The sequence below is a fragment of the Caenorhabditis briggsae genome (genome assembly GCF_000004555.2).
Source record: "Caenorhabditis briggsae complete genome, chrI, whole genome shotgun sequence".
In the NCBI taxonomy this organism is placed as follows: Eukaryota; Metazoa; Nematoda; class Chromadorea; order Rhabditida; family Rhabditidae; genus Caenorhabditis; species Caenorhabditis briggsae.
Genome location: NC_013489.2, coordinates 1,681,955 through 1,704,692, shown reverse-complemented (window position 1 = coordinate 1,704,692; position 22,738 = coordinate 1,681,955). Strand labels below are relative to the sequence as shown.

Genomic DNA, 22,738 nt, shown 5'->3' with positions numbered 1-22,738 from the left:
TGATCCATCGGATCCACAAAAAGATCCTCTGAGGAAATATTAAACAATCGATGGGCGAATCGTTTTTCTCTCGCTTCCACATGATTCGATTCGATTTGATATTGCTCATCTTCTGTTATCAAACGAGGCATTGGCTCCGATGGGATCACTGTAGTCTGGTTGGAGTCGTCGATCGGTGGAGATGGCTCTTTCATCCATGGCTCCACGGGAATTCCGTCTGAAAATCAATTTTTTCTGTTACTATCGGTTAAAAACAATTGAAATTGCGTTTTTATACTTTTGCTTGTCAAGAGCTTCAAAATGAGTATAAATATGATCATGTGGGTCCCTCCGCAAAAACTACAGTAACCCAAAAAAAAAACTACAGTCAGTTTTGTGTTAAAATCTTTGAAACTGCATTATTTGAGTTTGACTTGTCATGGGCTGGAAAATGAGTATAAACATGACATAGTTTAAAGAAAATTTGGGTCCCATCGCGAAAACTACAGTAACCCGAAAAACTAAAAATGCCATATCTTAGTCAGTTTTCTGTGACTTTTAAGAATGGAGTTTTCGAGTTCAGCTCATAACAAGCTTCAAAATGAGTATAAACATGACTACGATTCAAAAAATTTGGGTCTCACCACGAAAACTACAGTAATCCGAAAAATGTTCAATCCTAGCCTTGTTTATACTTGTTTTGAAGCTTGTAATGAGCTGATTTCAAAAATTTAAGTTTCAAACTTTTTGGACCACTCCTGATTGAGATACTGCGCTTTTAAACTTTTCGGGTTACTGTAGGTTTCGCGACAAGCGCCATTTATGTGAAATCTAGTCGTGTTTATACTCATTCTCTCTAAAACGTGCAAAATTCAGATTTGCAAAAAAAAATCAGCTCTGGCTAAAATTAGCCGAGTTACGGTAGTTTTACTTCTCCGGCCGTGACCTAGATAGTTTCTAGGTGACCTAGTTTTTTCTGATTTTTTTCAAAATTCTTTTAATTCTCGACATTAAAAAAATTCAATAAAAAATTTAAATGAAAAACTCACATATAACAATTATTCATGGTACATTTGTTCCGTCCAGGCAAACACATTTCCATATTTTTTATCAAAAAAATCTGGGTAAAAATTAGAAATCTCAGCAGCATTTTTCTTTTGAAAACGTAATATAATACTCTTTTTTCACATAGGAATAAAAACTTTAGCCCATGAATTTTCCAATAAAAAAGGCAGGTATATATTCCTAGCCGGCTAGTTTTATGATGACACAATTTATTAAATAAATCATAAATATGTATAATTAAAAAAGAAAATAAAAGAGAATAACTTGTATAATACCAACTTTTGAAATAGTTATTAGACTATGTACAACAAGAAGACAAGAAAAACATTGTTTTTAGTCATAGCGTTAGCTTCAATCCAATTTATCTAGGTTCCTGTAAAAGATATCAAAAACATGTCAACTGATGAAATGTTTATCATAATATAACCAATATTTTATCAATTGACGACTTTTTGAAATCTTTTACAGGAATCGAGATAAATTTGCTCGAAGATAGTGGTATTTTTTTAGAATTTTCAAGGGTTTTTTTGAGTTTGCGCTTTCACAAATTAGCTTCAAACTTTTTCAATCAATTCAAAATTTTCAGAGGTTACTAAACGAAAGTAAAGCTTCATTTTTTCAGTTGACAACTTTTTTGTGCAAATGTGCCCTAATGAGATATAGAGCACAAAACCGCGCACCAGAAAAGGGGAGGTGGTGGCGCGGCGCGGCCCACCTCTTCTATGCACCATATCTCATTAGGGCGCACTTGCACAAAAAAGTTGCCAACTACAAAAATGAAGCTCTACTTTCGTTTAGTTTACTCACCAAATTTCAGATTGATTGGAAAAGTCTAAACCTTATTTTTTGGCCTCTAAAATGACCAAATCAAAAAAATATGGAAATTTTTTTCAATTCTTCTTCACAACTTCGTATTCACTATTGAATCATAACGTTTTGTTTCTTCATAAATTTCTAAATTTCCAGATTCTAAAATTGTAGATTTCGTCCATTTTGCCGGCGATGCGTCGGCAAAAATACAGAAAACGGTATTAACGGTCAGAAGGAGAATCGCATGGGCTAGGAAGCAGTTTCGCCAGTCGATGAATCTGAAACTTTTTTAGTTTGGCGGGAATTTGAAATGTTTGAATTTGTGGAAACTCGAAATTTTCAGTAATTTAGAATCTTTCAGAATCAGAAAGTGAAACGAAAATTTCCGAAAAATCGAAATTTCCGAAATTCGACAATTTTCAGAATTTTCAGAAATTTCCGATTCTCAGATTCTCAAAACTTTCCGAAATTCAGAAATTTCAGAAATTCAGAAATTCAGAAATTCAAAAATTCAGAAATTCAGAAATTCAGAAATTCAGAAATTCAGAAATTCTGATATTCTGAAATTCGGAAATTCGGAAATTCAGAAGTTCCAGGAAATTCAGAAATTCAGAAATTCAGAAATTCAGAAATTCAGAAATTCAGAAATTCAGAAATTCAGAAATTCTGAAATTCTGAAATTCTGAAATTCAGATATTCTGAAATTCTGAAATTCTGAAATTCGGAAATTCAGATATTCTGAAATTCTGAAATTCGGAAATTCGGAAATTCAGAAATTCAGAAATTCCAGGAAATTCAGAAATTCAGAAATTCAGAAATTCAGAAAAAAGTTTTAGAATTTTCTGATTTTCAGATTTCCCGATTCTCAAATGTCCAGAGTTTTCAGAATTTCCAGAATTTCAGAATCCTTCAGGTTTTTAGAAGCTCCAGAGTTTTCGAAAATTAAAAAATTCCCAGAATTCAGAAATTCTGAAAAATCAGAATTTTCAGATTTTCTAGAATTTAAAAAAAACTCACGTATTCTCTTTGACAATCATATTCACAAAAAATGGTTCAATAAAAATTGTGCATGCCCAAATATTCATAATCTGAAAAACAATTTTTTTTGGCTGAAAATGATTTCAGTCATTTCATAAACCTGTTGCATTGAAAAATAGGCGTATTGCTGTGAGTGCAATGTGGCACATTTATTGAATCCAGCCGTATTGCATCCCATAACACTCTCCGCGCAAATCTGAAAATTCTCAATGGAGCGCATTTCCCAAAAAGGGCAAAATTACCATTATAATGATAGCCAAAAGGTGTTTTTCCTGGGGAATAAACGCTAAAATAATGAAAAATCCTGCGGCTACAGCCAAAGCGATTGTGTTAAAGATTTTCGTCTTCCAAGTCTCGTTGATAAATCTAAGAAGGACATCTGGATGTATGGACACACAGGAAAACTTACGTTATCCAATCACTAATGATACCCGATGATAATTTGGTCAAAAATTGGAAAATAATTGGTAGAGCCGCCAAGAAACCAGATGATAAAACATCATAATCCAAATAGTTTTTCATATATTGTGGATTGAATTGGGACACTAATTGAACGGTAATTAAGTCACCAAACGAGGCAATCCAACATGCCCAGAGAGATAGGGAAGTGAGAATGTGACGGAAGGGAAGGTCCTTGGGACGGGAAGTCTGGAAAAATGAATTTATCTTGAAATTTTGAAAATGTTTCTAGTTTCAAACTTTTTGATAGCTGTAACAGTTAGAGAGATCGACGCAGAGAAAGCAGAAGGTCTCGTTTCTCAGCGCGTGCACACTCAAGAAGGTTTCAAACGCGTTTATCTCCCTAACCATTAAAGATAGCAAAAATTTTATAACTATCAAAATAGTTGTTTTAAAATTTCACTCATTTTGTTAGTTGACAACATTTTTGTAGGTCTAATGACTCGTGAGATATAAGCGTTTCATTGATAGGTGCTTAAAGTTGACGCTTAAAGGAAGTCTTCTTTCTCTGCGTATCCTACTTTAACCAATAAAGATATCATAATTTTCTAAATTGTATCATATTAAAAATTTCATGGGCTATATTTTTGCAATTCACTACATTTGATAGCTTTATTGGTTCTCGAGGTAGAAACGCTCGAAGTTTGATGCCCCCGAAAAGAGAGATAAAGAGATGAGAATGTTTACTTTCTCTGCGTCTATCTCTTTAGGCATTGAAGATAGCAAAGTTTTGTTAACTAGCAAAATATTTATCTTAAAATTTCACACATTTCATTAGTTGACAAAGTTTTGATAACCTTAATGGTTAGAGAGATAGACGCAGAGAAAGCAGAAGGTCTCGTTTCTCCGCGCGCCCAAACCTAAGGTAGTTTGGAACGCGCATTACATTCTAACCATCGGAGATAAAAAATTTTTGCTAACCAGCAAAACATTTTTCTTAAAATTTCACACATTTTGCTAGTTGACAAAACTTTGCTAACTTTACTGATTCTCGAGATATGCTCACTTAAACTTGGGCGGTACAAAACAAGCGGGAACTACTGTATGTCTGCTTTCTCTGCGTCTATATCTCTAACCATTATAGCTATCAAATAGTTGTCAACTAGAAAACTGTTCCAATTTCATTTTCACATATTTTCCAGTTTACAACTGTTTTCCTATCGTCCCTAGATCTCCAGATCGCTCACCTTCTTTGCCACCTTCCCTCTTCCAATCGTTTCCAACTCCTTCTCCCCAACCCATGAGTGCTCTTTAGGTGAGCTTTTAAAAAACAACAAAAACAGTAAAAAAGTGACCAAAGACACCCCAGCATGTACATAATAAACCGATGTCCAGCCACCAGACGAAGAACACAACCATCCGGAAATTGGCATTGTAAAAATGTTGGATAGTTGAGTGTTGCCTGTTAGAAGACCAATAAATACCCCATGCTCGTAAGGTGTTGCCCAGTTAGCTGTAATGGATCCAGCTAAAGGAAAAGTGGCGGAAAAAGCCATTCCTTGGAAGATACGGGCGGTTACAAACCAGCCATAACCGATGGTTGAAGCTAGGGGGACCAACGCGGTGGATACTGAAAAAAAAACTTCTCAAAAAATCCGATTCATCTCAAGAAATATATTAGTAATAAAAAAATTTTGAAAACTAAAATGTAGCTTATAAAACTTCAAACATTTCGTTAGTTGAGAGAGAGAGACGCAGAGAAAGCAGTACACCGTCAACTGTGAGCGTTTATATCTCACGAGCCATGAGAGCTATCTAGATTTTGTAAACTAACAAAATTTTGTTCTAAAAATTTTATACATTTTCTTAATTGACTAAATTTTGATAGCTTTCCCCGTTTCCGAGATATTGGCGCTCAAACTGTTTGCGCCGAGAAAAGTCACTCTTTCAGCGCGCCTAAGGTTTAAGCGTTTGTGTCTCGCGAGCCGTAAGAGCTATCTAAATTTTGTAAACTAACAAAATATTTGTCTGGAAATTTTACACATTTTGTTAGTTGACTAAATTTTGATAGCTTTTATCGTTTTAGAGATATGTGCGCTCAAAATTTTGACACGCTGACAATGATAAATGAGATTGTGTGCTGTCTCTGCGTCTATCTCTTAAGCTATTTGAGTTGTCAAAAAATTGTAAACTAAAGAAATATATAAAATATGGTTAAAATTATCTGGAAACTGAAAAAAGTGCTTAAGCCAGTCAGTTTTGGAGGAAAAGGTCTTCAAAGTTCTCGAGACTATCTAGTCATATTTTTCTCGTCTTTAAGATACCAGATGCTTGAAATCCTTCCAATTTTCCAAAATTTCAGTTTTTTATACTCAAAATTCAAAACTTCAAACCTCCAGAAATCACACCAGCCACAATGAAAACCGGCTTATGTGGTAGATACTGAAAAGCCACTGAAAATGGAATCGATGCTGCCAGACTGCCAATCGCCACACATGATTGCAGGAAATTGGATTGCGATTTTGTGTAGGTTACTGTAATTAAAGGGGGACTCCGACCAAAAATTTTTATTGCATTAAAATGTGTTAAAATTTATCTATTTTCCTAATATTATTGCGAAAAAAATTCAAAAGAAATCCGAAATCCCCGAAAAACGCCGTTGAAAATGAAAAAAATTCAAAAAAGGTGCCGCCGGGGGACGAGGATTTGAATTCCCGCGCAGTGAGAAACCTAGGCCACGGCGCCTGACAGCATTATTTTCAAGTGGCCAACAGTGTTTTTTAATGTTTTTTACCTGTCGGAGATAAAAGCGAGAAAAATCCGGAAAATTTGTACGGTAAGAAAGTCGCGCCGCTCGCGTGGCTTAGGGGTCTCACTGAAAATCCTCGTCCCTCGGCGGCACCTTTTTTTGAATTTTTTTCCTTTTCAACGGCGTTTTTTGGGGATTTCGGATTTTTTTCGAATTTTTTCGCAATAATATTCTGAAAATAGATAAATTTTAACACATTTTGATGCAATAAAAATTTTTGGTCGGAGTCCCCCTTTAAAAACTATAACAATTTTTGTGAATTTTAATGGATTTTGTTAGTTTAAAACTTTTTGATAGCTCTAATGGTTAGGGAGATAGGCGCCTCGGGGCCCCGAAAAGTTTGAGCTTTTTTATCTTGAGAATCATCACAGCTAGCAAAATTAGGTCAACTGATAAAATTTGTAAAATTAAAAAATATATTTTGTTAATTAACAAAATTTTGTTATCTCTAATAGTTAGAGAGATATGCGCGTTTAAAACTTGCATAGGAGTGTGCGCGCTGAGAAACGAGACTGTCTATTTTCTCTGCGTCTATCTCTCTAACCATTAAAGCTATCAAAATTTTGTTAACTAAAAAAATGTGTGAAATTTTAAGATAAATATTTTGCTAGCTAAAATCTTTTTTCTATCTCTTTTGGTTTTCAAGATAACAAACCCTTCATTGTACTATTATCGTCTTGCATGCAGATTTTCGTGAAATTGTATGTATTCATATTGGATAGAATCGAAGTTAAACATAAAGTCGCGCATATTAAAATCTGAAAATATCTGAAATTTTGAGTTCAAAATGTTCCTTTTCTAATAAAATTACAAACCAAAAATCGGACCGGAATCGGAGAGGTGACCATTTTGGACAAAAAGTTATCAGTCAAATAAAATTGGAAATTTTTTGTGAATGTGGAATTTTTGTCTTATTAGTGATAAGAAGTAAGAAAAAGGAATGATCAGTGGTCGAAAATGTTGTAAAACTTTAGGGATTATGTGTTATTGAACAAATTTCAGAAGTACTTAACTTCAAAGGGGTATATCTTGAAAACCAAAAAAGCTAGAAAAAAGTTGCCAATTGTAAAATGTAGCTCTTGAAATTCTACACATTTTAGTAGTTGAACAATTTCTCCTAGCTTCAATGGGTTTTGAGATAAAAGCGCTGAAACTTAAAACGCCACAATTTCATGGAGAACTTCGCTTTTTTCCGGATTTGTTGTCTTGAAATCTTCTTTTCTTCGTTTATACATAACAATTTCCCGTATTTTAATTATTTTTCAAGAGAAAATTCCAGCCTTTCCAGTCATTTTCAGATAACTTTCAGCGATTTTTCAGCGAATTTCCATCTTATCACCTAGAGACAACACAAAATCGAGAGACGCAGACGCTGACAAGTTGACGCACTTCCCGTGCGCCCTTGGCGCGTTTCTCGTGTTCACCGCCGATTTTTTCCGTTGATTTCCGGTTGATTTTTCTCCAAATTTCGCGATTTTTTTCTGAAAAATAATATTTCCAGTTGAAATGTAGATTTTCAGCTAAAATTACCTGCAAAAATCCCAAAAAATTCACTATTCCCCACGAAACTTTGCGAATTTCTGCAGAACGTGTCATTTTTCAGCTAATTTTTGATATTTAAGCATTTCCAGGTCAAAAAAACAATGGGATTCTTGTGGAAAACCGCGAAACTCGGAATCAAAGTCGGTTTGGTCGCCGGAGCGGTGAAGTTGTCGATTGACAACGATATTTGGTCGACGAACAATGTTAAAGTTGGTTTTTGCCGGATTTTCGCTGAAAAAACCTGAAAATAACAAAAAATGCCCGAAAAATTAAAATTTTCCGGGTAAAAAATGTATTTTTTCATTTTTCCGGTGAAAAATCGGTCGTTTTGAGCGATCCTGAACGATTCTGAACGAAATTTTCAGATAAAGGTTCGAAAAACCTATTTTCCGCTGTTTTTAGGCTTAATTTGTCTCAGAAAATTGCCAAAAATAGTCAATTTTCACACGGGAACCCTGAAATTGTGATTTTTTGCCGAATTTTTTTGAAAATTTGGTTATTTTGAGCGAATTTTAAATTTTCGATTTTTTCAATTTTTCCAGGGAAGCGAGCTGTATCAAAAGCTGAAAAAGTACATTCTTCCTGGCACTGTCGTCTTTCCACAACAATTGCCAACTGTCGAAGAATGTCAACTGAAAGCCGGTGGAACGTGGAATAATGCTGTTGATTCGGTAGGAAATTGGCTGAAATTGGCTGAAAATGAGCCGGAAAATCGGAATTTTTAGCTTCATTTTAGTTAGAAATGGCTGAAAAATCCATCCAAAAAATGTGAAAACCACTGAAAAATAGCAAAAAAGCTATATTCTGAGTTCGGTAGAGTGCGTTTACCCTTTTCAAGCAAATTATCATTAGAGCGCACTTTCTAGAATGTTTTGCTCAGTAGAGCGCGTTTGCCTTATCATTAGTTGAAAATATTGTTATTAGAGCGCATTTTCAACTTTTTTTTCTAGAAAGTTCGATAGAGCGCACTTTCTAATCCTCCGATTTCACGAATAAGTTCAATAGAGCGCACTTTCTGCATGTCAAGATAACAGCTCGGCAGAGCGCATTTTCAATAGTTATTTTCGAAAAATCAAAATTATCAATGGAGCGCACTTTCTCCGTTCGATACAGCGCGTTTACCTTTTTCAGCAAATTATAAATAGAGCGCACTTCCACTGAGTTCGGTAGAGCACATTTTCAACTGTTTTTCTAGAAAGTTCGATAGAGCGCACTTTCTAATCCTCAGATTCCACGAATCAGTCTGATGGAACGCGTTTACCCCGTTCTTCAGAATATTATTAATAGAGCGTACTTTCTAAAACTCTTGTTCATTGGAGCGCGTTTGTCATTTTAACAGTTCCAATTTTCTCAGTCCGGTAGAGCTCGTTTACAGCAAACTCTCAATAGAGCGCACTTTCTAAAATCTATGTTCAGAAAAGAGCAATTTCAAGTGTTTTCTAGAAAGCACATTTCCTACTTTTCCCCAATGATTTCGATAGAGCGCGTTGGCCAAATTTTTTTGGAAAATCTCATTAGGGCGCACTTTCAATTTTTGCTTACACTAATCAGTCCGATAGAGCGCGTTTAGTCATCGTGTAGACAAGCGAACAAAAGACATGCCAAAAAATCGATGGAATTCAGAATTAGTCCCAAAGAACTCCTTTTTTGGATGAAATTTTGATTTTCACAAATTTACTGAAAATTCTGCAATTTCCAGGTCTTCACCACCATCGAAAACGTGCCATCGAGTGTGAACACCGTCGCCAATCGTCTCATCAATAACAAATAAATTATCGATTTTTTTATTTTTTCCCTCTCCTCGATCTAGAAAACTGTGTATTCTTTGATTCATTTATAAAACATCCATTTTTTTAATTTTCCAGATTTTCCAGAACTTTCCAAAAACCCCCAAATTGATAATAATAATAATTCTAATGACTTTTGGGGGAGCACACACAAATTGCAACTTTCCAAATACTCTTTCTCCCTCTCTCTCTCTTATCAGTAACTGATAAGCAGCAGCGAAACGAAAGATTTCAACTGTCAATTTACAATTTTGCCCAATTTTTCTTTTTTCCCAAAAAAAAAAAGGAAATTTCAAAAAAAAAAATTTTTTTTGAAAAATTTCTGAAAATCCAAATTTTCAGCCAAAAATGAACTCAGCGGTCGCGTCGAGGCTCTCTTGGGGACTGATTCTGAGCTCTATCGATTTTTTGGCATGTCTTTTGTTCACTTGTCTACACGATGGCACATTTAAATTCGCCAATTTTACAGGGCAATTTAGCGATTTCTCGTTTTTCACCAGGTTTGTTTTTTGGGTGTTGAAAGTGCGCTCTATTGAGAATTTGTTGGAAAAACGGAGTAAACGTGCTCTACCCAGCTCGGAATGTGCGCCCTAATGAGATTTGCCGAAAAAATTTGGCAAAAGCGCTCTATCGAACATATTGGAGGAAAGTAGGAAATGTGCTCCATCGAATTTTCTAGAAAAAACTTTAAAACGCGCTTTACTGAACAGATATTTTAGAAAGTGCGCCGCTCTATTGAAAGTTTGCTGCAAACGCGCTCTACCGAACTGAGAAAATTGAAATTGTTAAAATGACAAATGCGCTCTACTGAACAAGAGTTTTAAAAAGTGCGCTCTATTGAGAATGTGTTGAAAAAATGGGGGTGAACGCGCTCCATTGAACTGATTCGAGGAATCAGAAAATTAGAAAATCCGCTCTGTCGAACTTTGTAGAAAAAAGTTGAAAATGCGCTCTACCGAACTGAGAAAGTGCGCTCCATTGATAATTTTGACTTTTCGAAAATAACCCTTGAAAACGCGCTGTGCCAGTGCGCTAAATCGAGAATTTTCCAAAAAATACAATTTATGGCAAATGCGCTCTGTAGCACAAATAGAGGCTAGTTCGCTCCATACAAACGTTTAAAAAAATCGTCATTTTTGTGGCAAATGCGCTTTAACGAACTCTTTTCTTTTTTTCGAGGAAATGCGCTCCACTGAAAAAGTGCGAATTCGCTCTATTGCTAATTCTTCGAAAATTTCGCTGTTTGTTTGACTATTCCTTTATCACCGATTTTTGGTTTTTTGATCAAATAGAAATACTATTCCACTGATAAGAGAGAACCATCGGACGGTGCAAAAATATACCGAAAAACGCAAATTCGCTCCATTGAGAAATGCTTGAAAAACACTGAAAAACAGCGCGATATCGGCCTGAAGAGCAACGAAAACGCGCTCCATGGGCAATTCAAAAAAAAGGAGATAAATCACAAACGCGCTCCACTGACAAATTTGCAGTACTATCGATTTATTCCTTCTTCAAATCCTCCGTTTCGCACTATGGATGGTCCCGGCCGCGATTCACATGGCAAACAAGGCAGATACTTTGACAATGTGGAAAGAGGTAAGTTCGCTTCATTGATAACGCACTGTGCAAATGCGCTCCATTGATAAAAGTGTCGTCAATGGAGCGTAGTTGCAAATAGATTGAAAAACTGTAACGAAGAAACGGCGCTCCATTGACAAAATTGTAAATCGAGCGCATTTGCAACTATAAAATGCTTTCAGCTCGCAAAGGCTCTTTTAAGAATTTTGATGTAAATTCGCTCCATTTACAAACATTCTCAATGGAGCGCATTTCCAACTAAAAACGAAGAAACTGCGCTCCATGAACACAACTGTAAATTGAGAGCTATTGCAGCTATAAAATGCAAACTCGCTCTATCGACAGAAGTTTAACACTGGGCGCACGTTTGCAGTAAATGCGCTCTAGTGCGAATTGTGATACAGCAAATGCGCTCTATTGATACATGTTGTCAATGGGGCGCATTTTCGGCTGGAACATGCGAACTCGCTCTATTGAGATTTCCGGTTCAAAGCGTATCTTGAACGCGATCTATTAGCCTAATAGAGGAGCAAATGCGCTTTATTTACAAAAAAACAAAGTCGCTCTACTGACAAATTTTGCAGCCCATCTTCTGCACCTCTCTACTCATTTGTGCCGCTTCACCAACCAAACTTCTGCTTCTAACCGAAAAATTGAAACCCGGAGAATTTTTGACATTCGGAGATACGGCATTTTTGGTTTGGAACTTTTTGGCGGCCATCATTTTGAACTCCTCGTGGACAAGATTCTTCATTCGAACCCCATCGTCGTATATTATTTTGGAGGATGAAGACGTGAGTTCTGTCGGTGTGTCCAGATGTCCAGATGTCCGAATTTTTCAGATGGAACAAGCGCCAAAACAGACTTTTGAACTTATTTTCCGTCTGTTGCAATACTGTAAAAGAGAATGGTTGTGGCATATTTCCGGATTCTCATGGCTCTTCATTTATTCGATTAGTGAGTTTTTGGGTCTCACCACGAAAATGGAAAAATCGATGTAACTTTTTTAGTTTTGGGCGGATTTTAATGAAAATTATACTATTCAAATCAGCCAATTAAGCTAATTATGAATCTTTTTGCACATTAAACCCATTATAGCCCACTTTTGAAAAATTTGAATTTCAAAAAAATTGAGTCTCACCACGAAAATCGAAAAGTTGTTATAACTGTCTTAGTTTTGGGCGGACTTTAATGAAAATTAGACTATTTAAATCAGCCAATTAAGCTAATTATGAATCTTTTTTTTTAATTTTGAATAATGGAAAAATTGGGTCCCACCACGAAAGTGGAAAAATGACCATATCTCTCTTAGTTTTGAACCGATTTGTTGTAAAATGAAATTTTTAGAATCAGCCAATTATAATAATTACGCCATCAAAAAAACAGCCAATGAAGTTAATAACGACCCAATTATCAGATTTTTAAAATTTTCAAAAAATTGGGTCTCACCACGATAGTGGAAAAATCGATGTAACTCTCTTAGTTTTGGGCCGATATAGATGAAAATTAGACTATTTAAATCAGCCAATTAAGCTAATTATGATCCAATTTTCAGATTTTTAAAATTTTCAAAAAATTGGGTCTCACCACGAACAAGAAAAAATTGTTATAACTGGCTTAGTTTTGGGCGGATTTTAACGAAAATTATGCTACTCAAATCAGCCAATTAAGCTAATTATGACCCAATTTTAAGATTTTTAAAAATTTCTGAAGTTGGGTATCACTACGAAAATCGAAAAATGACCATAACTCGCTGAGTTTTGGGCCGATTTGAATGAAAATTAGACTGTTCAAAACATCAAACTTTATACATTCCAAAAAAAAATCAATTTGAGAAAAGTGAATTTCAGCTCGAATCTTCGTCCCGTACTACACTGGTCAAGTGATTGCCACCGTAGTCGCCACGAAGTCCTATCCAGCTCTCTCGAATGCCGTCTACATCATGACGATCATCTCATTGGTCAGTGCAGTGGCAGCTGGTTTTCGTGGAGGATCATTTGAATACGCTTATGCCAGAATTCAACGATCCATTCGTTATGATTTATTCCATGGTCTTGTGAAACAAGATGTCGCGTTTTATGATGCTCATAAAACTGGAGAAATTACTTCGAGATTGGCTGCTGATTGTCAAACGATGTCGGATACTGTAGCTCTTAATGTCAATGTCTTTTTGAGGTTTGTAAGTTTTGGGTGGTCCGGGTCCTTTAAAACGACCGTTGGTTGGCCAACGGCGGCTGTAACTGTTGTCAATTTTTCACATTGTCTTGGAACAATAACAACCTACTAAACAAAACTAGAGCTTCATTTTTGTAGTTGACAACTTTCTCGTGCAAATGCGCTCTGATGAGATATACCATGTGGAAGTGGTCAGCCGCGCCGCTTCCTCCCCTTTCTAGAGGTGCCCCGCTTCTATGCACCATATCTTGCTAGAGCGCATTTGCACAAAAAAGGTATCAACTACAAACATGAAACTCTTGTTTTGTTTAATGTATTTGCCAAATTTCAGTTTAATTGAAAAAGTCTAAACCTTATTTTTTTGCCTTCCAAATAACGATATTAAAAACATTTAAGTTTGCATCTGGAGGAAGGATTATTAAATGGAGCGTATCTCATTAGGGCGCATTTGCACAAAAAAGGTGTCAATACAAAAATTAAAAACTAGTTTTGTTTAGTAAGATGCAACCTTGCTCCATTGACAATTTGTTTCAGAAACTGCGTGATGCTTCTCGGATCCATGATCTTCATGATGAAACTCTCATGGCGACTATCGTTGGTGACTTTCATTCTTGTTCCAATCATTTTCGTTGCTTCGAAGATTTTCGGAACTTATTATGATGTGAGTTTTGGCAAATGCGCTCTATTGATAATCTAGCTGTAACTCGCTTAGTTTTCGTCCTATTTTGATGAAAAGCATACTATTGGAATCAGCAAATTAAGACAATTATGTCCCAATTTTTAAAAACAAGAATTTTTGAAAACTTGGGTCTCACCACGAAAATAGAATTATGACTATATCTCGCTTACTCATTGTTAGTTGTGGGCCAATTTTCATGAAAACTAAACTATTGAAGTCAGCGAAACTGGCAGAATCTAATGAACAAAATTGTACCATATTCAGCTCCTCTCCGAACGCACCCAAGACACGATTGCCGAGTCGAACGACGTAGCTGAAGAAGTGCTCTCCACAATGCGTACCGTCCGTTCATTCGCTTGCGAGAACGTCGAAGCCGATCGATTCTACGGAAAATTAACCCACACTTTGGATGTAACCAGAACTAAAGCCATCGCCTACATCGGATTCCTTTGGGTCTCCGAACTCTTCCAATCATTCATCATTGTTGCAGTTCTATGGTACGGTGGACATTTGGTATTGACCCAGAAGATGAAAGCGGATCTTTTGGTTTCATTCCTTTTGTATCAAATGCAATTGGGTGACAATTTGAGACAAATGGGTGAAGTTTGGACCGGATTGATGCAATCGGTTGGTGCATCGAGAAAAGTGTTCGAGTATATTGATCGAGAGCCACAAATTCAACATTTGGGAGAGTATATGCCGGAGAATGTCGTTGGAAAAATCGAGTTCAGAAATGTGCACTTTAGTTATCCAACTAGGTCGGATCAACCCATTTTGAAGTGAGTTTTTGGGGTCATTTTGGGGCACCGAGACTTGTCGAGATCGAGACTTCTCGAGACCGAATTTTCAAAATCAAAATTTTTCGAGGCCAACATCTCGAGATCGAGATGTTTCGAAAACGAGACTTCTTGAGTTCAAGAAGTTTCAGGATTAAGACGTTTACAAGTTTCGAAACCGAGTAGTTTAGACACTAAAAACTTTGAGATGAAATGTTTCGAGACCGAGAATTTCCAAGACCGAGACTTTTCGAGAACGAAACTGTTCAAGACCGAGACATCTCGAGATTAAATGTTACGAGACAGAGAATTTTCGACACCGACTTTACAAAATCGAGATTTTTCGAAACCGAGACTTTTCGAGACTAAAAATTTGGAGATCAAAAGTTAGGTAAGAGACCGAGAAGTTTCGAGACTTTCGGATACCCCAATTTTTAAGGTCGAAAAATTTCGAGACTTTTTGAAACCGATAAGTGTCGAGAAAGACAATTTTCAAAGCCGAAAAGTTTCGAGATAGAGACTTTTCGAGATCGAGACTTTTCAAGACCGAGAAGTTTCGAGACTTTTCAAAATCGAGACGTTTCGTGTCCTGAGACGTTCAAAACCGAGACTTTTCGAGACCGATACATTTCGAAAAGCCCGACCTTAGTCTTGAAACTTCTCGGTCTCGAAGCTTCTTGGTCCCGAAACTTCTCGCTCTCGCTCTCAAGAGGAGTTTCGAAACGTAATTTCGAGATAAGATGTTTCCAGATCGAGACTTTTAAAAACCGAGAAATCTCGGGATTGGACGCTTCGAGAAGTTTCGAGAAGTTTCGAGACTTTTTGAGACCGAAAAAATTCGATTCTAGGATTCAAAGTGTTTTGGTCTCGAAAAATCTCGGTCTCGAAATGCCTCGAAACTTCTCGTTTTGTAATTTCTTGCCTCCGAAATTTCTGGAAACTTCTCGGTCTTCAAAAACTTGTTTTCCAGAGACCTCTCGTCCGAGACTTTTTGAAGTCGAGGCTTTTCGAGACCGAGAAGTTTCGAGTCCGAGACTTCTCGACATCAAGAACTTTTCGAGACTCTTCGTTTTGGTCTCGAAAATTCTCGGAACCTCCCGAAACTCAAAAACTCTTCTTCCAGGGACCTCTCGTTCACCGTTGAGCCAGGAGAGACTGTCGCATTGGTTGGACCATCAGGTTCTGGAAAATCGTCATGCATTTCTCTTCTCGAGAATTTCTATATTCCAAATGCCGGACAAGTTTTGGTGGATGGTGTTCCACTGGAAGATTATGAGCATCACTATATTCATAAGAAGGTGAAAATCTGTTTTTTGGAGTTAGGTTCTCACCACGAAAAGTTTTAGATCGCTTTGGTCGGACAAGAACCCGTCCTATTTGCTCGTTCGGTTATGGAAAATGTAAGATATGGTGTGGAGGTTGCGGATACGGTAAGTGAACATTTTTGGTGGCAAACAAATCAATTGATTTTCAAATGTTCTAATAGAATTTCAAATTTCACACATTTCTGTCGAAAAATCATATTTTTTGCTCATCTTGAAGCCGAGATATAGGAATTTAAAGTTTGGAGAGAGAGAGAGAGACGCAGACAACGAGACACTCTAACTGTCTGCTTCTCTCACCACCTGAACTTCAAATGCCTATATCTCGGCTTTTAGATGAGCTAGAAACGCTATTTTTAAACAGAAATCTGTGAAATTTTAAATTCTATTAGGCAATAAAAGAATCTATGACATTTCAGTAAAAATATTTTTCGAAAACAAAATAGATTTTTCTGAAAATTAAATTGTTTCCAATAGAATTTCAAATTTTTAACATTTCTGTCTTAAAATCACTTTCCTAGCTCATCTAGAAACCGAGATATAGGCATTTGAAGTTTAGGAGGCGAGAGACGCATACAAAGAGAGTGTCTCACTGTCTGCGTCTCTCGCCTCGTAAACTATAAAGACCTATATCTCGGCTTCTAGACGAGCTAGAAAAATGATTTTTGGACAGAAATCTGTGAAATTTTAAATGCTGTTAGGCAATTTAAAAATTTTCTTAAAAAACAATTTTCCAGGATGTGATTCGTTCATGCGAGATGGCAAATGCTCATGGATTTATAATGCAAACCACATTGAAATACGAAACAAATGTTGGAGAAAAAGGAACCCAGATGTCGGGGGGTCAAAAACAGAGAATCGCCATCGCCCGAGCTTTGGTCCGTGAGCCAGCGATTCTTCTTCTCGATGAAGCCACGTCGGCGTTGGATACGGAATCCGAGCATGTTGTACAAGAAGCGATTTATAAGAATTTAGATGGAAAGAGTGTTATTTTGATTGCTCATCGATTGTCGACTGTGGAGAAGGCTGATAAGATTGTCGTTATTAATAAGGTCAGAAAAATCTAGGTCATGACTTAGAAAAATTGGGTCATGACCTAGAAAGAATTAGACCATGACCTAGAAAAAAATTAGGTCATGACCTAGAAAAATTTGGGAATATCTGGAAATTTCGAAAATGTTCATAATTCCGAACTTCGAAAATCCAAACTTTTTAATTTAAAAAAATCAACTTCTTGTGAAAAGTGGGCGGAGTCAGGAGGCGGAGCCTGAATTGCAACCCTGGCACGGTTGGACACGGTCATAACGGAGAAAAAAACCTATCAGGATTACAACTTAGGCTCCGCCCACTTTTCCCATGTATTAAGCAAACGCGCTCCACCGCCAAAAACCCCAACAATCCGTTTTTTGCAGGGCCGCGTCGAGCAAATCGGAAACCACGAGAGCCTCCTCAAAGACACCGAAGGCACCTATGCCAAACTCGTTAAACGCCAAATGATGGGCGATCAGAAACCACGTAAACGCACTACAGTACCCCGATCGGGTCCACAGCCAGCCACGTCGATCAACGTGGCGGGACCGTCTCAGGGCAACGCAATGTCGCTGTTATCCACTTCTTTCAGCCAATCCGCTTCCAGTGTTACCTCTCATTAATTTCTTATTTTTTGAATTTCTAATTTTTCAAATTTCCCGCCATTTTTCTCCCCGAACTGTTTGATGAAATTTTGTAGGCTTTTTTTGTTGATTTTCGCTAATTTAAGACATAGTTTTAAGCCAAACAAATATTATATCTTTTCAAAATATTACATGCTTTCTCTCTGACAGGAATTTTTAAAAAAATCAATGAATTTGAAAAAAAAATCAATAATTAAAAAAATTAGATCAGCTCCAAGTAGTCGTTGTCGTCGTCACGCAGTGCGGCACGTTGGTTGCGTGAGGTGGCCTAAAATTTGGGAAAAGTCCAATGGAGCGCACTTGCACCTACCGTAGATCTCAACGTGTTGTTCCAGCTGCGAACGTGCGAGTAGGTGCTGACGGTGCCACGTGTCTCGTTGGCCGCTTGCCAATTGTTCACTGATAATCGATAAGAGTCGGCGAGCAGTGGCGGTTGCATGGCCTAGAAAATTGGGGAAAAGTTAGGCCATGGGTCGTGGCCTAGAAATTTGAAAACTAGGCCACCAGACCTTTTCTAGGCTCAAGTTGCTCATTTTTCGTCGATTTTTATTGATTTTTTCACCTCATAATGCTGACTCCGCCCACCACTTCCATTACTTCCAACTCCCAATGGTCCGTAGTTCATTTGTGAGTAATTCGCGTTGGATAGTGTATAGGGAGACGTCAATGGGGTGATTGGGTAGATCATCATGTAGTACAGTGTGGCGAAGTGGATCACGAGCTGTGAAAAGGGTCACTTATCGATTTTTTCGTGGAAAAATTAGGTTGTGTGAGATGGAGCGCGTTTTCCGACCGGAAATTCGAGATTCGATTTTTTACGTGAAAATTCAAATTTATAGATTTTCTCGTGAATTTATCGATTTTTCACGTAAAAATCGATTATTGTAAAAGTTGGAATTTTCACGTAAAAATTCAATTTTATCGATTTTTGAACAATTTTCACGTGAACTTAAAAATCGATTTTTACGTAAAAAATTCGAAATTTATCGATTTTTTTGAAAAATTTTCACGTAAAAGTAAATATCGACTTTTACTTGAAAATTCAAACTTTTGATTTCACGTAAAAATTCCAGTTTTATCGATTTTATGAAATTTTTCACTTAAAAATCGATTTTTTTAAAATTTGAATTTTCACGTGAAAAATCCAATTTTATCGATTTTTCTGAATTTTCAAAAATTCAAACGCGGTCCACCGAACAGGTCTTCTCAATAGAGCGAATTAGATATATTCACCATAATCGCATAGAAACACGAGGTAATGAATGCGAAAATGATGAACGCGGTGGAATGATAGTTCGGATTCGTTCTCGCCGTTTTTGAGTATTGATCGATTGAGGTGATGGTGGAGTAGTACAGTAGGAACGTCATCAGGAGCTGAAATTTCAGAATAATTCATTTTTTTGACGATTTTCAGCGGGTTTTTCTCGCTTTGAATATACAAAAATCGGCAAAATCTGAACTAAAAAACACTGAAATTTGGGAAATTTTTATTTTTATAAAATTTTTATTTTTTCGAATTTTCAAAAATCGATTTTTATCCGTTTTTCGGCAATTTTCTAACTAAAAAATTGCCGGAAAATGAACGAAAAAATGAGAAAAATTCTCAGATTACGGTATTTTACCTCAAAAAACAAGCTGGGAAACGTGAGAATCGCGCGGTACCGTATCCTCAAATCCGTCTCCTTTTTCACCAAATACACTGAATACAAAAAGAGCGCACAACTGATAAGAAACGCCACCAAAAGATAGGCACACTGCTCGACGAGCATCCATTCGGCCAGCAGGAAACGTGGCAGATTCTGCGTGATCGTGTGAATCCATTGACACGTGGACGCTGAGCATAGGAAGGCGTCGGAGGCGTTTCGACAGTAGATGGGGGCCGAGAGATGGTCCTGCATGGAACGAATACAGTAGACGAAGAGGCAAATGTATTTGATGGTGGAGATGTTCTGGAAAATATGAAATTTGGAGGGAATTTCAAATTTTTGAAAAAACATTTTCTAGGTCATGACCTAGATTTTTCTAGGTCACGACACATTTTTTTTTAGGTCATGACCCAATTTTCGATTCGAAATTTCGAAGTTTCAAGGAAATTCACAAAAAAAAATTAAAAATTCTAAAAATTCGAAAATTTTCAAAAATTCAGATTTTTTGTTGAAAATTCCAGAATCGTGAAAATTATAAATTCTTGAAATTTTCGAATTTCAAAATTTTCCAAAAAATGGATTTTTTACTCAAAAATTCAAAAAACTTACCAATGAAAACCTTAAAAGTGGCACGTAGATCTTATGAAACGTATCGTTTAGTTGATTCTCCGAACTTCGTCGTGTGGAAGAATACATTCTTGTCTGGAATTTTTGAGAAATTTTCAGCCAAAATTTCCGTTTTTGGGCTGGAAAATCGTCAAAAAAAACGGCTAAAAATGCTATTTTTCCAGGCAAAAATGCCTAAAAATTCAATTTTTCGGAACTAAAAAAAGCTGAAAAATACAATAAAAATTACCGGTAACAATGACGATATCGCGCCAAAATACATAGCAAATCAGCAAAAAAATTATAAAATTTACTAAAAATAATTAGAAGTAATTATCAAGAATTCCAGTCAATCTCATTCGCTGGAAGTACGACTTTGCGCTTCCTCGTCCACCGTTTCCAGATGACGATATTGTCGTTTCGGTGGCGACATTGAGCGATTATGAAGATGAGAAGACGATGAGGAGGTAGAAGACGTGGAAGACGTAGACGATGATTGGGGAATCAATGGAGACGACGCTGTGGATAATACGCTGGAAAACGTCGTGTGTGGGAATGGGAAAATCGCCGGAAAAGGGAAAAATAAGCCTAGTTTTTTGAGAGCTACACGAATTCTGAGGATTTCAAAAATGCGAATTTTGAAATTTTTGAGGTCCCAAAAATTCGAAAAATCTCAAAATTCCGAAAATTTTGATATTTTTAACTCGAAAAATGCTCATTTTGAGGTCCCAAAAACCTGAAAAATTGAGAAATTTTGATTTCAACAATCTCAGAAATTCGAAATTCCGATGAAAAAAACCAATAAAAAATCGATAAATTGGATTTTGACCTGGAACAAATTCGACAAGAAACGTGAAAATTCGAAATTTCCAGCTCCCAAAAAATCATTTTTCACGTCAAAAATCGAAATTCCACGTGGATTTTTTCGGAAATTATATCCGGGTTTTCACGTGAAAATTTAAAAAAACTAGGTCATGACCTAGAAAAACTGGGTCATGACCTAGAAAAATTGGGTCATGACCTAGAAAAATTGGGCTATGACCTAGAAAAAATTAGGCCACGACTTAGAAAAAATTGGGTCACGACCTAGAAAATATTAAAAAACTAGGTCATGACCTAAAAAAGTCACGTGATAAATATCAAAAATTCCACGCGGAACATTGTAAAATAACGAATTTTAGGTGAAAATTTGAAATTTTAAATTCGAAAAATCGGATTTTCCACCCAAATTTTCCAAATTTCCAGTCGATTTTAGCGTGAAAATTGATCAAATTTTTGTCAAAAATCGATTTTTCTCTAGAATTCTGAGCCCTTCCCATTACCAATGCGCTGTCGTTGTCGTTCCTTGCATCTCTCCAGCCTCCGATATTAAATTGGTGCCTGCAAAAAAGCCAAAATTGATGATTTCCGCCAAGAACAACACAATTTAAACGGACCTTTCGCCTGGAATCGCATCAACGACTTCCGCAGAGGGCGACGGAACGGGCCTGGAAGTTCGGGAAACAATTTTTTATAAATCTTTTTTTCATAAAAATTCATAAAAATGATCAAAAAATTACTGAAAATTGCCCAAAATTCATGAAAAATGGTCCAAAACTCATAAAAAATGATCCAAAACTCATGAAAAATAGTCCGAAAATCATGAAAAATGGTCCAAAACTCATGAAAAATGGTCCAAAACTCATAAAAAATGGTCCAAAACTCATGAAAAATAGTCCGAAAATCATGAAAAATGGTCCAAAACTCATGAAAAATAGCCCAAAATTCAAGAAAAATGGTCCAAAATTCATGAAAAATGGTCCGAAATTCATGAAAAATGGTCCGAAATTCATGAAAATTGGTCCAAAAATCATGAAAAATGATCCAAAATTCATGAAAATCGTGATTTTGCACCAAAAACTCGTTTTCTTTCAAATTGAAAGTCTCAATATAAAAAAGATAGATAAATCTCACTATCTTGCGTAGTAGGCGTTGGCGGATCGCCTCTGCGCTGATAGTACAACGCGCCAAGCCAGAATCCATACAAAAAATAGATATAGAGAGCCCACATGAAGATAATGGGGATCAGTGATAAGCGGAAGGCGTCGATGATAACGGAAATTTTGAAATTATCTCTGATTAGGTGGCGGATAGTGGAGTGAACGCTTCGAAGAGACCACACAAATAGCGGATACATTAAGGCGATCTGCAAATTTGAAAATATTGTTTTTTTGAAAAAAAATAAGTACCACTGCCAGCGAAGAAGGGATCAGAAGAGTGGCTGGATTCAAACGAGGCGGAAAATTCCTACGAGAAATGCTGGTTTCTGATAGTCGCATGCCCAGAAATCCGGTGATGGAGCTGGAATTTTTTTAAAATTCTGAAAAATCGAAAAAAAAGCTTCTAGTTCAAATTTTGATCACAAGAAATAACAATTATAATAACCTGAATATAAGAAAATAGGACGCGAAATTTATCATATTCCTTGCAGATCGATACAGGGGATTCGTGGCGCCTCCATTATGTATTCGATACGAGTCGTCGCCTGTCGTGGAGACTCCGTCGAAGCCCGGAATCGAAATCGGCTTGATTTGTTCGTCGGAATTCATTATACTTCCATGATAAAGTCCGTAGAAGGCGATAGCTAGCAGACAGACTTCCACGTGGAATATTAGGCTCTGAAAATTGATTTTTTGGCCTAAAAAATTCAGGAAAAAACGCACTTTGACATGAACCTGATCGAAAAGGCCAACGATACGGATAGCGGCGGTGTAGACGTCCGGATTCTGGGCGTGCTCCTCGAGAAATATTAGAATGTGTTGATCGGATGCTTGTATCTGCCATTTTTTGAGCTGAAAATTACATGAAACTT

General features: G+C 36.7%; 6 protein-coding genes across 6 annotated transcripts; 2 read left to right on the top strand and 4 right to left on the bottom strand.

Annotated features, from left to right (window-relative positions):
• Positions 1-124: 124 nt before the first annotated feature.
• CBG22671 lies at positions 125-830 on the bottom strand (the record flags this gene model as incomplete). The annotated part of the gene is made up of 2 exons (XM_002649039.1): positions 125-217; positions 724-830. Coding segments are annotated over 2 exons (200 nt in total), but the record flags the coding sequence as incomplete, so codon positions are not given.
• Positions 831-2,026: 1,196 nt separating this feature from the next.
• CBG22670 lies at positions 2,027-6,864 on the bottom strand (the record flags this gene model as incomplete). Its single annotated transcript, XM_002649038.1, has 9 exons — positions 2,027-2,132; positions 2,872-2,942; positions 2,993-3,088; positions 3,135-3,258; positions 3,302-3,540; positions 4,539-4,933; positions 5,213-5,247; positions 5,678-5,825; positions 6,756-6,864. Coding segments are annotated over 9 exons (1,323 nt in total), but the record flags the coding sequence as incomplete, so codon positions are not given.
• An 879-nt stretch (positions 6,865-7,743) lies between these two features.
• Positions 7,744-9,413, top strand: CBG22669 (the record flags this gene model as incomplete). Its single annotated transcript, XM_002649037.1, has 3 exons — positions 7,744-7,851; positions 8,185-8,313; positions 9,342-9,413. The coding sequence occupies 3 exons, from the start codon at positions 7,744-7,746 to the stop codon at positions 9,411-9,413; spliced, it is 309 nt and encodes a 102-aa protein (XP_002649083.1).
• A 364-nt stretch (positions 9,414-9,777) lies between these two features.
• Positions 9,778-17,614, top strand: Cbr-haf-4 (the record flags this gene model as incomplete). Its single annotated transcript, XM_045241244.1, has 10 exons — positions 9,778-9,944; positions 10,923-11,028; positions 11,595-11,967; positions 12,861-13,185; positions 13,720-13,846; positions 14,129-14,643; positions 15,659-15,938; positions 15,987-16,070; positions 16,700-17,014; positions 17,375-17,614. The coding sequence occupies 10 exons, from the start codon at positions 9,778-9,780 to the stop codon at positions 17,612-17,614; spliced, it is 2,532 nt and encodes an 843-aa protein (XP_045097632.1).
• Positions 17,615-17,837: 223 nt separating this feature from the next.
• Positions 17,838-19,977, bottom strand: CBG22667 (the record flags this gene model as incomplete). The annotated part of the gene is made up of 6 exons (XM_002649035.1): positions 17,838-17,903; positions 17,946-18,077; positions 18,198-18,356; positions 18,869-19,009; positions 19,258-19,584; positions 19,891-19,977. 6 exons carry the CDS (start codon positions 19,975-19,977, stop codon positions 17,838-17,840), a joined length of 912 nt encoding a protein of 303 aa, XP_002649081.1.
• A 271-nt stretch (positions 19,978-20,248) lies between these two features.
• On the bottom strand, positions 20,249-22,710 carry CBG22666 (the record flags this gene model as incomplete). Its single annotated transcript, XM_002649034.1, is given in 7 exon segments — positions 20,249-20,475; positions 21,324-21,374; positions 21,841-22,072; positions 22,116-22,227; positions 22,312-22,544; positions 22,590-22,610; positions 22,615-22,710. Coding segments are annotated over 7 exon segments (972 nt in total), but the record flags the coding sequence as incomplete, so codon positions are not given.
• Positions 22,711-22,738: the final 28 nt, after the last annotated feature.